This window comes from Danio rerio, chromosome 10 (genome assembly GCF_049306965.1).
Source record: "Danio rerio strain Tuebingen ecotype United States chromosome 10, GRCz12tu, whole genome shotgun sequence".
Taxonomy (NCBI): Eukaryota; Metazoa; Chordata; class Actinopteri; order Cypriniformes; family Danionidae; genus Danio; species Danio rerio.
The window spans coordinates 46,922,795-46,937,669 of NC_133185.1; the positions used below are offsets into that span (position 1 = coordinate 46,922,795).

At 40.6% G+C, this 14,875-nt stretch overlaps 2 protein-coding genes across 3 annotated transcripts in view; one reads left to right on the forward strand and one right to left on the reverse strand.

The window, feature by feature from the left end:
- ess2 (ess-2 splicing factor homolog) overlaps positions 1 to 14,875 on the reverse strand; it is a 779,665-nt gene that overhangs the window by 361,744 nt on the left and 403,046 nt on the right. The gene's annotated exons all lie outside the window — the stretch shown is intronic.
- lrrc75bb (leucine rich repeat containing 75Bb) overlaps positions 1 to 14,875 on the forward strand; it is a 66,734-nt gene that overhangs the window by 23,163 nt on the left and 28,696 nt on the right. Inside the window, 1 exon segment of one of the 2 annotated variants that reach the window (NM_001386713.1) lies at positions 12,897 to 13,009. In NM_001386713.1, the coding sequence (NP_001373642.1) occupies positions 12,897 to 13,009 (113 nt within the window). 2 annotated transcript variants of the gene reach the window in all.

Below are 14,875 nucleotides of genomic sequence, written 5' to 3' on the forward strand. Positions count from 1 at the left end.
CACCTCGGAAGAACGACCTCAGGCGACCTGTATATGTACTGTATGTGTCTATGTAAGCAAGATTATAGCTGGCTTGTTGTCTTATATACCATATAGCTGGTCTCATAGTTGCCTGTAGTTGCAATGAGTTGCCTGAATACTTTGTTGGTGCGATACTTTGTAGTGTGCAATTTAATATAATTGCCTCTAGGAGTCGCCAATGGAAAAAAAAACACACGGCAGAACGAACTCAGGAGACCTCGAGAACAAAAGAACGAACTCAGGAGACATCGAAAACAGAGAACACGTCCTGTAAGAAATGAGATGCTGCGATTTTCCAGATGGTCACATGACCTTCACATGTTTTTAATGGAAAATAATTAAAAAATTACAGCATTCATACAATGATTTATTGTTTTCCCCCTTCTTAATATATTTAACATGTACAAAAAACTTGCAAATATACTTTGCACAATACAAATAAAACAGATTTTAACCTGATTTTCAGCAAATAAACAACCTTAAACTCTTTATTACTTTATTGAGAATTTCATGGTAATGTTTACTTTTCAGTTTTATTAATATTAAAAGTTTTTAGCTTCCTAATCAGTAAGTTAAGTTTTGATGCCAAAACCTGATCTTTTAAGTAATGTCAAGTTATATTAATATCATATATTAATATGTTATATTAATATCAACAGCAGGGTTTGCAGTGTGTATACCAGCCCACTGCTTACTGGAAAAAAAAGACTCATTGGATTTACTCAATTTTTTTAAGGTAAGTGGTTGCAAACATTTTACATAGGCCGAATTTGAACAAACAAATTAGGTTGAACATTATTCAAGTTCATTTCTTTGTTTAAATCTAGCTCATATAAATTGTTTGCAAGCACTTACACTTAATAAAATTGAGTAAATGCAATGAGTCATTTTTTTTTAGTGCCTGTTCGAAGAGTTTTGACTATATACCATCCCACTGCTGTCAACATTAGCTGTGCATGTTCATTACTGAGTCTCCAGATATGTAGAGCACTTATTTTTAGCTGGCGGTAAGAGGCTTGGCGGGCCAATTCTCCTGGATAAGACCATGGGCAGCTGTCATCCCACGGCCCGGGACTGCAGTTCGGCCGTTCATGCTTCAATCCTGTCCTAAATTGGTTTGCAAAGCATGAGACATGCAGAAAGATGGCGCTGACCTTTATTTTGCTCAAGAGAGCCATCAGTGATGTTTTCATCCCATGCTGAAATTCCTCAGTTCTGCTTGGACTTAATTGGACAGAAAGGCCAGCGAGAGGAGATCTTTCCAATAATAGATCCACTCGAAGGGGCAAGGGCTGTCTTTTTTTTTTGGTAAAAGCAAATTAAACCAACAGTTAAACCAATCGGAAAGCATTCCCTCACAGCAGGCGCAGAACATCATAAGACGTTAAAATGAGTTTAGATTTAAGTCATGAACTCAGGTGACCCAAAAAGGGCAAAGTTATTTTGACGTCCAATAACAATGTCAAATTACGTTGATATTTGGTTGGTTTTAGGTTGTGTTGGAAAGTGACCAAAATCCAACATCTGATAGATCCTCACATAGACACAATGTCAACGTGTAACATCATTAGACGTTGATATTTGGTTGATTTTAGGTTGTGTTGGAAAGTGACCAGAATCCAACGTCTGATAGATCCACACGTCCACACAATGTCAACGTGTAACATTATTAGACGTTAATATTTGGTTGATATTTAGTTGATTTTAGGTTGTGTTGGAAAGTGACCAAAATTTAACGTCTGATAGATCCACACGTCCACACAATGTCAACGTGAAACATTATTAGACGTTGATATTTGGTTGATTTTAGGTTGTGTTGGAAAGTGACCAAAATTCAACATCTGATAGATCCACATACATACACAGAATGTCAACGTGAAACATTATTAGACGTTAATATTTGGTTGATTTTAGGTTTGTATTGGAAAGTGACTAAAATCTAACGTCTGATAGATCTACACATACACACAATGTCAACGTGTAACATCATTAGACGTTGATATTTGGTTAATTTTAGGTTGTTTTGGAAAGTGACCAGAATCCAACGTCTGATAGATCCACACGTCCACACAATGTCAACGTGGAACATTATTAGACGTTAATATTTGGTTGATATTTAGTTGATTTTAGGTTGTGTTGGAAAGTGACCAAAATCTAACGTTTTATAGATCCACACGTCCACACAATGTCAACGTGAAACATTATTAGACGTTGATATTTGGTTGATTTTAGGTTGTGTTGGAAAGTGACCAAAATTCAACATCTGATAGATCCACACATACACACAATGTCAACGTGAAACATTATTAGACGTTAATATTTGGTTGATTTTAGGTTTGTATTGGAAAGTGACTAAAATCTAACGTCTGATAGATCCACACATACACACAATGTCAACGTGTAACACCATTAGACGTTGATATTTAGTTGATTTTAGGTTGTGTTGGAAAGTGACCAAAATCTAACGTCTGATAGATCCACACGTCCACACAATGTCAACATGTAACATTATTAGACGTTGATATTTGGTTGATTTTAGGTTGTGTCGGAAAGTGACCAGAATCCAACGTCTGAGAGATCCACACGTCCACACAATGTCAACATGTAACATCATAGACGTTAATATTTGGTTGACTTTAGGTTGTGTTGGAAAGTGACTAAAATCTAACGTCTGATAGATCCACACGTCCACACAACGTCAATGTGTAACATCATTAGACGTTAATATTTGGTTGATTTTTAGGTCGATTTTGGGTTGTGTTGGAAAGTGACCAGAATCCAACGTCTGATAGATCCACACGTCCACACAATGTCAATGTGTAACATTATTAGACGTTGATATTTGGTTAATTTTAGGTTGGACGTTGGACATTGTCGTTGACCCAATGTTGGGTTCTGACGTCAAGCCGATTTTAATTTCCAAACAAATAGTACAACGTCAATATGACGACATGTTTACATCCTGTGCCTGCAGGGTTGTTACACTGGAAAAAGATTATTCATTGGATTTACTTAAGTCTTTTAAATGTAAGTAATTGCAAACTATTTATATGGGCTGAATTTAAACAAAGGGTGACGCAGTGGTACAGTAGGTAGTGCTGTTGCCTCACAGCAAGAAGGTTGCTGGTTCGAGCCTCGGCTTGGTCAGTTGGCGTTTCTGTAACCATCAGCAACGGTTTGTTCATTTGTCATCCTCTGAGAAAACGATTGATGGTCGCCTAGTTATGTGAGACCCCAGGGGAAAGTCCATTGTTGATGGTCAAGGAACCCACGCGCACATGTTTGTCATTTCAGGTCAAAATACCAACACATGAAAATGAGTGCAGTGGCTAGCAGCAGTGAGTAAATTGTACATAAAGAAACAATGTGAGGATGTCGCCAGAGTGGCTTTTTGGTTCCTTTTCTTGTGCATCCCAGCCACTATAACAATTTGTAATGTTCAGCATGTATTTGAATAATAATGGTTCCTTTACTTGAAAGCTCAGATTTGATGATCATAATTTGTGTTGTTGACAGTCATTTCATTATTATTCACACCTTAAAGTTTGCTTTGATTGTTCAGTATTTACGCTTTGCCTTTGCACACGGTTTAACATTTTATTTATCAAGTTTAAATGTCTCTTTAACACTGTTTATTTATTATAAAGAGAGCTGTCGCCTCACAGCAAGAAGGTCGCTGGTTCGAGCCTCGGCTCAGTTGGCGTTTCTGTGTGGAGTTTGCATGTACTCTATGCGTTCGCGTGGGTTTCCTCCAGGTGCTCCGGTTTTCCCCCACAGTCCAAAGACATGCGGTACAGGTGAATTGGGTTGGCTAAATTGACCGTAGTTTGTGAATGTTTGTGTGGATGTTTCCCAGAATTGGGTTTTGGCTGGAAGGGCATCTTTGCCATCAAAATTTGCTGGATAAGTTGGCGGTTTATACTGCTGTGGCGACCCCGGATTATTAAAGGGACTAAGCCGACAAGAAAATGAATGAATGAATGAAAATTATAAAGAGATCAGATATTTTGTTTAAATATTTTAGTTTTTTTGCCTTGCTAATGTTGCTAAAGTAAAATAAAAATCCTAATCTGCCTAAATTTATTGTTAAAAAAGATTAATTATCGATATCGAATGATACTAAACATTTGCTATATTGCCCAGCCTTACTACTAAAAACCTGTGCAAAATACTGTAAATCTGCAGAAATGCCATGCAGCGTACATGTTGAATTTTAATAAAAGGCATTGTAAACTACTATAAGCTTCTGTCAATCACTTATTAGTGGGGGAAAGAGGGGTCACTGGCTAAACTGCTGGCTCTGCCATTGCTTGTCGATTACCTCTCACGAACTGCATTGGTCCATTTTGACAGGAGATCAATGTGAAGCTCACTAAGTAAGAGCTGGAGCACATCGCAGGCATAAACAATTGTGGTAGACTGCTACTCATTGAGAAAAGTTACGATGTGAATGTGTCGGTTGGCCACTGCTCAGAATTTCAATTTCAAATTTAGACTCAGTTCCTTAATTGGAGTTTGATTTGAAATGAGGTCACAAATGGAATGCAGAAATACAATTCGAATTTGAATCAAAGCGACGAGGGTAATGTCTAAATAGGATACACGGTCGGCCGGAAGTGCGATATGCACATCAGTATAGCAGCATTTTTTATGACCCTGTATAACAGGGGTCACCTATCTTGTTCCTGGAGGTCCGGTGCACTGCAGGGTTTAGCTCCAACTTGCCTTAACACACCTGCCTGGGTGTTTCAAGTATACCTAGTAAGACCTTGATTAGCTTGTTCAGGTGTGTTTGATTAGGGTTGGAGCTAAAATCTGCAGGACACCGGCCCTCCAGGAACAAGTTTGGTGACCCCTGCTGGATAACAATAATTAATGTGTTTACAGTACTATGATGGTTTGGTTTAGGGTTAGGGTAGGGGTAGACGTAAAAAAAAAAAAAACATTTTATCTTGTAATTTAATAGATCAGTTCTGTTTAACTACTGTTTTATTATACTGTGATGGTTGGGTTTCGGGTTGGGGTAGGGCTAGACCTTAATATAATACAATAAAGGGGAAACTTAATAAATAATATAAATCATTTTTGTTAACTTCCGGCTGCAACCATATCTGAGCTACCAAATACATTTAAACCATTCATGCAACAAATCTTTTTGAGTATTTGGAATGTTGAGTGTTGGATTGGGCGTCATGGTGGCTCAGTGGTTAGCACTGTAAGAAGGACGCTGTTTCGAGCCCTGGCTGGCTCCGGGTGTTCCGGTTTCCCCCAGAGTCCAAACAGTAATATAGGTGAATTGGATAAACTAAATTGCCCATAGTCAGTGCTTAGTTTGTAAATGAATAATTCCCGAAACCAAACCAGGAAACAAAAGTTACCGTGACCAACGTCCACCACACAATTTCAGTTTTCCCGGAACATGACATCATTAATTGGTGATAGCGTTAAAAAAGAGCATCACATTTCTGAACGGTCTTGAATTATTTTGTGCCATATAACGTTAATGGTCAGTCACGAAAAATTTTAAAAATAACTACAAGCATAAATCGTCTGAACAATCACAATTCTGTTCACAATTATGTGCCAAGTAAAATACATTCAAGAGTTCACACTTAGCTAATGATTGATTATAAAGTGTGTTTGGCATGCTGTCCTGGGAGAGAACCCTGAGCTCATAAGATCCTCGAGCTCGGGGCTCTCTCCTGTTTGCAAGGCGAGAGGGGAGTTTAAGCTCATGTAGATCTCGAGAACTCCCCTGCTGTAGTAGCTAATGAACAGATAATGATTGCTCTTAAGAGATACCTACTTACCAGGAGCATGTCGATAGTGCTGATTTGGATTAGTCAATTAACTTTAGTTGCATGTTTTTGGACGGTGGGAGCAAACCGGGGAACCTGGGAGAAACCCACGTGAGCACGGGGAGAACGTGTAAACTCTGGACAGAAGCGTCGACTGGCTTAGTAAGGACTAGAACCAGTGATGTTCTTGCTGTGAGGCAACAGTGCTAACCACTGGGCCACCGGGACTCCCATCTAGCAAATGAGGAGAAGTAGGGGCGAAGGGGGAACTTAGGGTAGTTATAGTGGTTTAGGAATCGTCTGATTTGTCAATCTTAAAATGCGGGACTGGCCGCAAGCAATCATAAGCAGGTGAACCTCTTGAATTACTTTAGAAATAAACTTCACATAATTAAATGACTCATGCAGTCTAATCTTCAAGAAGAGCCCACAGTTACCTCTTCAGTCATGTTTTGTGGCTGACATGAGATCGCTTTGCTTTGTCTCCCGCTACCCTGATCCATTTGCGCAGGTTCAACTTCTTAGGAGCTCTTTTGATCAGGCTCATTATCATATTTACTCATGGTTTTTATTATTGATATATACTTGACAGCCTATTTGCTATTTTGAAAATACAAATATTATTTAGGTAGACCACTGTTACTTTATTTATTTCGCTGCTCACTGCATGCGAACCAATCGCCAACCAATGAGAGTGATTGTAAACCTAAGAAAGCCAATTGGTTGGAAATATTGTTGAGGGTCAATCGTTGAATGTGACTTTTGCTTTACCTTGCGCATGGTGACCACCATGTCATGGTGAATACCAGGATTTAAAACACGAATCTGACATCCAGTACTTGGTTGCAACTGGAAGGGCATCTGCTGCGTAAAACATATGCTGGAATAGTTGGTGGTTCATTGCGCTGTGGCGACCCCTGATGAATAAAGGGACTAAGCCAAAGGAAATGAACGAATGAAAGACTGTTGGGTTGAAAAGTAGTTTGAAAGTTTGTAAGAGGTTTGAAGGTTATAAACTCAGATCTGATTGAGTATTTTTGAAACTGTGAATAGAGCATTCAGGCTGGATTTGTGCTGAAGTTTTCTCTTGTCATCAACTGGACTTTTCAAAGATGTCTGTGAAAATGTTGGCGAGCTTGGAGGAGCTCAGCAGCTAAACCCAGAAAACGAGAGCGAGGGATTGAAGGGCTCTCGATTTCCAATGCTTCTTTTCCTCCTGTCCAGCTTAATAAACATCCAGTTAGCTGCCGACAGGAAGACTAAATCCCATCCCATTGAGCTCAGAAAAGCCACCTAGCTCCTCAAAGAACAGATTCACGCCATTCAGATGTCATGCCTGAAAGCCAAACCTGTTAGTCTTTATGCTATAATCAGCGATGGAGGTAACATATTTATTAGGTAATATATTATAGGTGGGCACAGATTGATTTTTTAAATCTAGATTAATCTCATTGTAATCTTGGAATTAATCTAGATTAAAATAGCTCATTTGAATTCTGCCAAAGGCATTCAGAAATCGCTTGGGTTTAGGGAAGGAGGAGGGAGGCTGGGTCGGCCAATTGGCCTATTTGCTGGCCGTCCAGTCTATCGTTCAGTCAGTCAGTCGGACAGCTGGACAGCGGCCTCCACTTCTGAGAGGCGTTCGAGACGCAAAAAAGCATGCACATCGGCCTCTCACGGATTCGCGAAAACAAAAACTGCACAAATAATACCTCCCGGGACGTATTTCACGTATTCACGTATTTCAGAAACGTCCGCGGGGCTATGTTTTCACAATGAGCCTGGGTTGTTTTTACTTGAAAGCGGGGTGTCACGGTGGCACAGTGGGTAGCACAATCGCCTCACAGCAAGAACTTCGCTGGTTAAAGCCCTGTCTGGGTCAGTTGGCATTTCTTTGAGGAGTTTGCTTGTTCTCCCGGTGTTGGCGTGGGTTTCCTCTGGGTGCTCCGGCTTCCCCCACAGTCCAAACACATGCGCTATAGGGGAATTGAATAAACTAAATTGTTCAACCAAGTTGTAGTGTATGTGTGTGAATGCAAGAGTGTTTCTCATTGTTGGGTTGTGGCTGGATAGGCATCCTCTCTGTAAAACATATGCTGTGGCAACCCCAGATTAATAAAGGGATTAAGCCGGAAAATTAATGAAAGCGAATCTTCACATCACATCTGCGTGTGGTCCATCTCTGGTTTAACATTATCTGTGTTGCTAGCATGTATATTAGCGATGTACGCTTTTAAACTAGCATCAGAATGTAATCAGTATAATGTGTGTCCCAGTACGCCAGCATCTAACGAAGTTTTGACTCCCAGGAGTGAGTCGCAGCAGTTATTCATGATGGTGTTCATGGGAAATATAGAAAGGCATTTTGATGAGCTTTTGTTTTCTGTGCACAGTTCGTATTTTTCATTCCGCTGTCTTGCAATTGACAGTTTTTCATTAAACTGTGGCAGTTGCGTATAGTTAATGTCTTAATGTTCAGTTGCTGATTGAGAGTCCGCGTAAATCTTTCCGACAATAAAACTCTCTCAGGAGCGCAACATCATCGAACCAACAGCATCTTTATTAAGGCCGTTCAATAAAAGAAGTCCGATAATTGCTGTCACTCTCCGAGACCAGTTTAATATACGATAGAGATTCAACAAACGTCTTTGTTTTTGACTTAATAGCCATCAAGAGGCCACTGAGATGTTTAGTTGCTTTCATTTCTTAGCTTGCTGACTCCAGTCGATGGCTTTTGTGTTTTTCTTGCTTTGCTCGCATTGTTGTGCTGTAGCACTGATTAGATTTGCTCAGCTCTGCTCTGGCCAATCCGTTTAAGAAAGGAGAGCCGAGCCAAAGCCTGTTTTGATGCAGAAATGGATGCAGGCGTCGCTGAGCGAAGGCCTCGAGACTGTTTCAGGCCTGCAGTTCATGAATGACTTGAAGCAAAATAGGATGTGTGTGATATTTATCACCTGTGATAAGATTGTGATTGTTTTAACAGTGAGCTGGCGTTATCAATCATGTCTGTCACTTTACAAAAAAAAAAAAAAACACACACAAACAAGTCCTGAGACTTAAAAGCATTGATCAACTTATACATAACTTTGATATGTGGAAATTACCAGAGATGTTGGAATATCTAGTCAATTCTAAAACCCAGGCTCATTCTGAAAACGTAGTCCAGCGGACGTTTCTGGAGACTGCGAAATACGTCCCGGGAGGTACGTATGGCTGCATTTAATTTTTTTAAGCGAACGCTATGGAGCGGTGTGACGCCGTTCCCTTTGCGCTTGCCGGCTGACCGCTTACCTCTGTGTGGAGGGCTTTCCCGCTGCAGTCAGTTTGTGCGGTCAGCTCATCATGTGCGTCGGCGGACTTCAGATGCAGAGAGGAGGAGTTGACAAAGGCGTCCGGGTTCGAGTCCGAGTTCGAGAATCCAAAAAATAAAGCAAACGAGTTCATAACAGGGTGAGAACGCGGTGAAATCCGACAAACAGACGAGGGTTTTTCTTTTTCTAGACGGCTTTTCTAAATTGTTGCTCGGGTTTAGGGAAGTGAGCGGGCGCGCAGGTCAATCGGTAAAACTGGTTGGGTTTAGGGAAGGAGGAGGGTGGGTCAGCCGATTGGCCGGTCGCGCAGTCAATCATTCGGTCAGTCAGACAGCAGCCTCTGGTGGGTTGACGCGAGAACAGCGCGGGCGTGAATGGCACTCGCGAGAGACGTTCCAGATATGAAAAAGCGCACACAGCGGGCTCTCGCGGATTCGCGAAAACAAAAACTGCACAAATACGTACCTCCCGGGACGTATTTCGCGGTCTCCAGAAACGTCCGCAGGACTACGTTTTCAGAATGAGCCTGGGTTGCAATTCCATGCGTGTTCAATAAGAAAAGGTCTGGAGAGTGTTTTCTTCAATGCCAAAAATATTAGCAATTTATTCGATACAAATGAATAATTCGATGACAGAGCTCTGGGTTAAATTACCCCAATGCACTACAAGAATTACTACAAGAGGTTTGCAACTAACATACATTTCCTGACTCCAGCATATATACACAACTGATATTAACCGGTGGAGTTTTGGTTTAACGTCACTTATCAGTCATTCTGCAGTCCTTTGGCTCTTTGTAACCCCTAGACATACTTCCTCTTTCTGCAACCCTTCTCTGCATACCAGAACTGAACAATTACATGCATCTTTAATATATTTCACAACTTCTACAAGCATCATGACAACTTGTGACATGTCTAGACTTTATATTAAACAAAGGCCCCCACACTTATTCTTGTGTGTCTGGTCAAGTGTGTCTGGTCAAGATGTGTTATAATACAATAGAAAAGATTGATTAATCTGTTGTTAGTCTAAGCATTCTTCTAATAAATAAAAACACAAAAGTAATAAAAATAAATTACTTTTCTCCAACAATGAATAAAGTACTAGAAACCCAGACTTAAGTAAAAGTATAAGTGCTCTATCAAAAAAGTGACTTGAGTAGAAGTTGAAGTGCTCTTTAAGCACCGTACTTAAGGGGAAGTACTAAAGTATTCAACATTTTTTGTATTTAAGTATTGCAAGTAGTATATATCAAATTTACTACCCAAGTACTAAAAGTAAAAGTACAAGTATTGTGTAATGTAGTTATTAAAGAAAGCAGTCAAAAGACATATTGTTTTGTTTATTTATTTATTTTTTTATAATTATTTTTTATGGGTTTTTCACCTTTATTATGACAGGACGGTAGAGATTTTAGACAAGAAAGCATTGGGAGCAGAGAGAGGGGAAGGATCGGCCGGGAATTGAACTCAGGTCGCTGTGAGCACATCGGTGCTCACCGGTGTGAGCACATCGGTGCTATACGTCTGTGCAACGCTATTATCGCTATTAATTGCTGTTAGCTACTCTTTCAACAAATAACAATATAAGAATGATAGTTATAATGATGATAATAACAGCAAGGGAAACCCTTGTTTTTGAATTATATTTTGCTCAAAAACTGTTTAACAAAGTTTTAATAAAGGCTTTGACTCTCAAGCAACCATTTATTGGGAAAATACCGGATCTATATCGTATACCGTCATTCATCCTTAAAATACCGAGATATGATTATTTGTAGTATTTTCACAACAATTTAAACTCCCCCCTCAATATGTACAAGAAACAAAAAGCTCGAGTTTTGACTGCATATACACTGTAAAAGAATAACTGAGTGTGTGTCTAATGCTCGGCCATACACAACAACCACAGATATATTTCAACAGCTGATGTGTGACGTGATAAACGTGCTGATTTACATTTAGTCATTTAGCAAATGCTTTTATCCAAAGTGACTTACAAATGAGGACTAGGAAGCAATTTACACAACTATAAGAGCAACAATGAATAAGTGCTGTATGGAAGTTTCAGGTATGCAAAGTGTAAGACACAGAACATTAGTAATTTTATTTATTTATTTATTTATTTATTTTTTGAGTACAGTTAACGGTGGAGCCAGAGAGGTTATTGCAGATTAGGAAGGAAAGTGGAGACTAATTGAGTTTTTAGTCGTTTCTTGAAGACAGCGAGTGACTCTGCTGTTCTGATGCAGTTAGGGAGTTCATTCCACCAACTGGGCAGATTTAATGCGAGAGTTTGGGAAAGTGATTTCTTCCCTCTTTGGGATGGAACCACGAGGCGACGTTCATTCACAGAACGCAAGTTTCTGGAGGGCACATAGATCTGCAGAAGTGAGAGTAGATAAGAAGGAGCAAAGCCAGAAGTCGCGTTGTAAGCAAACATCAGAGCTTTGAATTTGATGCGAGCAGCAACTGGCAGCCAGTGCAAACGGATGAGCAGCGGAGTGACATGTGCTCGTTTAAGTTCATTAAAGACCACTCGTTCTGCTGCGTTCTGGAGCAGCTGAAGAGGTTTGATAGAGTTAGCTGGAAGCCCGGCTAGTAGAGAGTTGCAATAGTCCAGTCTGGAGAGAACAAGAGCTTGAACAAGGAGTTGAGCTGCATGTTCAGATAGGAAGGGTTCCGACCTTTCTGATGTTATAGAGTGCGAATCTGCAAGATCGAGCAGTTCTAGAAATGTGGTCAGAGAAGTTTAGTTGGTCATCAATCGTTACTCCAAGGATTTTCACCATTTTGGATGCATTAATGGTTCACCCATCCATCTGGATTGAAAAGTTATGATGTAGAGTCGGGTTGGCAGAAACTTCAAGCATTTCTGTTTTTGTGAGGTTAAGCTGAAGATGATGATCTCTAATCCAGTGTGAGATGTCTGACAGGCAGACTGAGATGCGAGCTGGATGTCCTAAGATGCATCAATTATATCAGGTTTCAAATTTTTTCTTGTGCTTGAATGTTAACGCGGCCCTCCTATGAATTGTCAGTCACTGAAACTGCCCCCTCGCCAGTTTGAGTTTAAGACCCCTACCCTAGACCCAATGATGGGTGCTTCTCTGCCAAGAACTATTGACCCATTCTGGAGAACCATGTGCACCCAATGGGTCAAACTTGTATCCTGAAAGCACTGCCATGTATATTATACACACAGCAAGACTGCTGACAGAATGGTTTGATGAACATGAAAGTTAAACACCTCCCATGGCCTGCACAGTCACCCGATCTAAATATTATTGAGCCACTTTAGGGTGTTTTGGAAGAGCGAGTCAGGAAATGTTTTCCTCCACCAGCACCACAATCCCTCTGGCCAGAGCTTGTATCTGTCATTCCCAAGACGAATTGATGCTGTATTGGTTGCAGAAGGAGTTCCTACACCATATTATTGATTTATTGTGCTTTAAAACCAAGCGTTTCAGTTTCATTGTCCAACCCCTGTATGTTTTAATATATTAGACATCATTATATATTTCCAGATATCCTATATCCAGATAGGAACTTAAATAAAATGATAGCTAATTAAAGTGTTTTCAATTATTGCTTAGTGCACCTTTCAGCACTCAAACCCCAAGCACACTTGCAGCCAATCAGCAGAAAAGTGCTTGTCTAGTAATTATAGTGGAGATATTCAAAGAGCCGGGGTCGTATTGGGCTATAGGCGTGTTTGTTTTGGTGCATTCAGCTCTTCATCCCGCTTCTCCTCTGTTTTTCAGGAGGCTGATGCTCTGAAGTCCTCAGAGAAGATCTGCAGGCAGCTGATTTATCACCTCACTCCTCACTCCAAGTGGAGCAGACAGAACGTGCCCAGGAGGAAAACTCAAGCCTGGTAAGAGTCTCACGTCTGTCCATCTGGGCCTTATTAGGAGACACCAGACAGTGAGGACACTCCTCACATCTGCGCTGACAGATCCAAATACAGACGAAACCAGATTAGCCATTCCTGACGTCGCCATAAGACGCTTAAACCGGGCTACCAAAGTTTAATTGGGTTAATGTCAAGCCGCTTCAATTACTTAGAGGAACACTGTTCAGTATTGACAATCTGGTCGTCATTTACTCAGCCTCTCCCTACAAAACTACGCCTCTGTGCATTTAGTGGAACAAAAAAGTGTGGGTTTCAACACTATAATCCACAAACGGAGCCACAATCGATTAATCCTGATGCTTTCCATCATGTAAAAGTGCAGGAGATGTTCCCCTTGAGGTGCTTCTGAATGAAGTGATGGCAGAAACTGCAATCTTGCTACACACCCCTCTTGATCTCATCTCTGATTGGCGTTTTCAAATAAGTCCAGGTGAAGCAGTAGGTGAATGTTTCTTTGTGTGTCAAGTAACTATTGGTGAGATATAAAAATGGGCATGGTCATGTTGGGTTCTGGTCAGGGATTTCTGACACATTTACTGATGGGAATGCGGCTTCAACTTTTGCGCGCCCCCCCTTCAATCCAACTATATTTTATAACAGGCAAGTGATAAAATGTGGAAATATTTCCATCAATAAATTAAAGATATTTTTTCATAAAGATATCAATATGCTTCAAAAAATACAGTTTCGCATTTCTGAACACAACTGAAATAGTATGCAGTAGTAAAAGGTATAATTACATTAAAGAGCCCATATTATACATGAAATAGGGTCATATCTTGGTTGTAAGGGTCTCCAACAACAGTCTAATATGCATGCAAGGTCAAAAAACACTTTCATGGTCTTATTATCTGCATTTATTTTTACCTAATAATCCCAGCGACTCCCGTATGAATCGTCCAGTGATTCATTTGTTCCCAAACCCCTCCTTAGCGCAAAGCTAATCTGCGCTGATTGGACCAATGACAGTCTGTTGCGATTGGTCGACTGCCTTCAGTCAGAGTGAAATGCCAAACAGCTAATCAGCAATATAAAAGTAATCACAGTTCATACACGCTCAATAGTGTAGGCGTGGATTCTAGCTGCCAGTGGGTCAATGTAAATACAGACTATGGACTTGAAAATACAGACGACTAACTATTTTATTGAGCAAAAACTCCAAAAACAGTTAAGGAGATCTCCTAGGTTCTCACTCTGCTCTTTTCACAGACACATATTGCACACACACACACACACGCACTAAACTCTGCTCCGGACGACAACGCGCGCGCACACACACACACACACACACACACACACAAACACACACACACCTCCGGACGACAGCGCGCACACACAGACACACACACTACTCCTCATCCACGGAGCTCCATAAACAAAGCAGCACGCGTCGCGTTTTTAACTTGACTTTGCACGCGATAAGAGAATATAGCCAGTTAACCGAATACAGTACACGCGGTTACAAGTAACAAATCCCAACTAAATACATTTGCAAGCTAGAGTCAACGAGGCAACAACTTTAATCGCACGTACTTACACTTGAGAAATGGAGGAAGAAATCCATCCTGACGTCCAGCAGTAAGTTACTCTTTACTGATCCTTCCTTTAACAAACGCTGATGAAGTATTTTTTGTAGCATGTAGTTTCCAGAAGTTTCCAGTAGTTTCCAACTGCTCTGCTATAATGCTGAGGTTTCATCTTTGGGTAGAGACTCAATATATCCATCTGCAGTGTGACTTCAATCGACCGGCATGTTTGTGTGTGTGTGTTTGTGGGTGTGTGTGTGTGTGTGTGTGTGTGTGTGTGTGTGTCTTGGTTTCTGCGTCA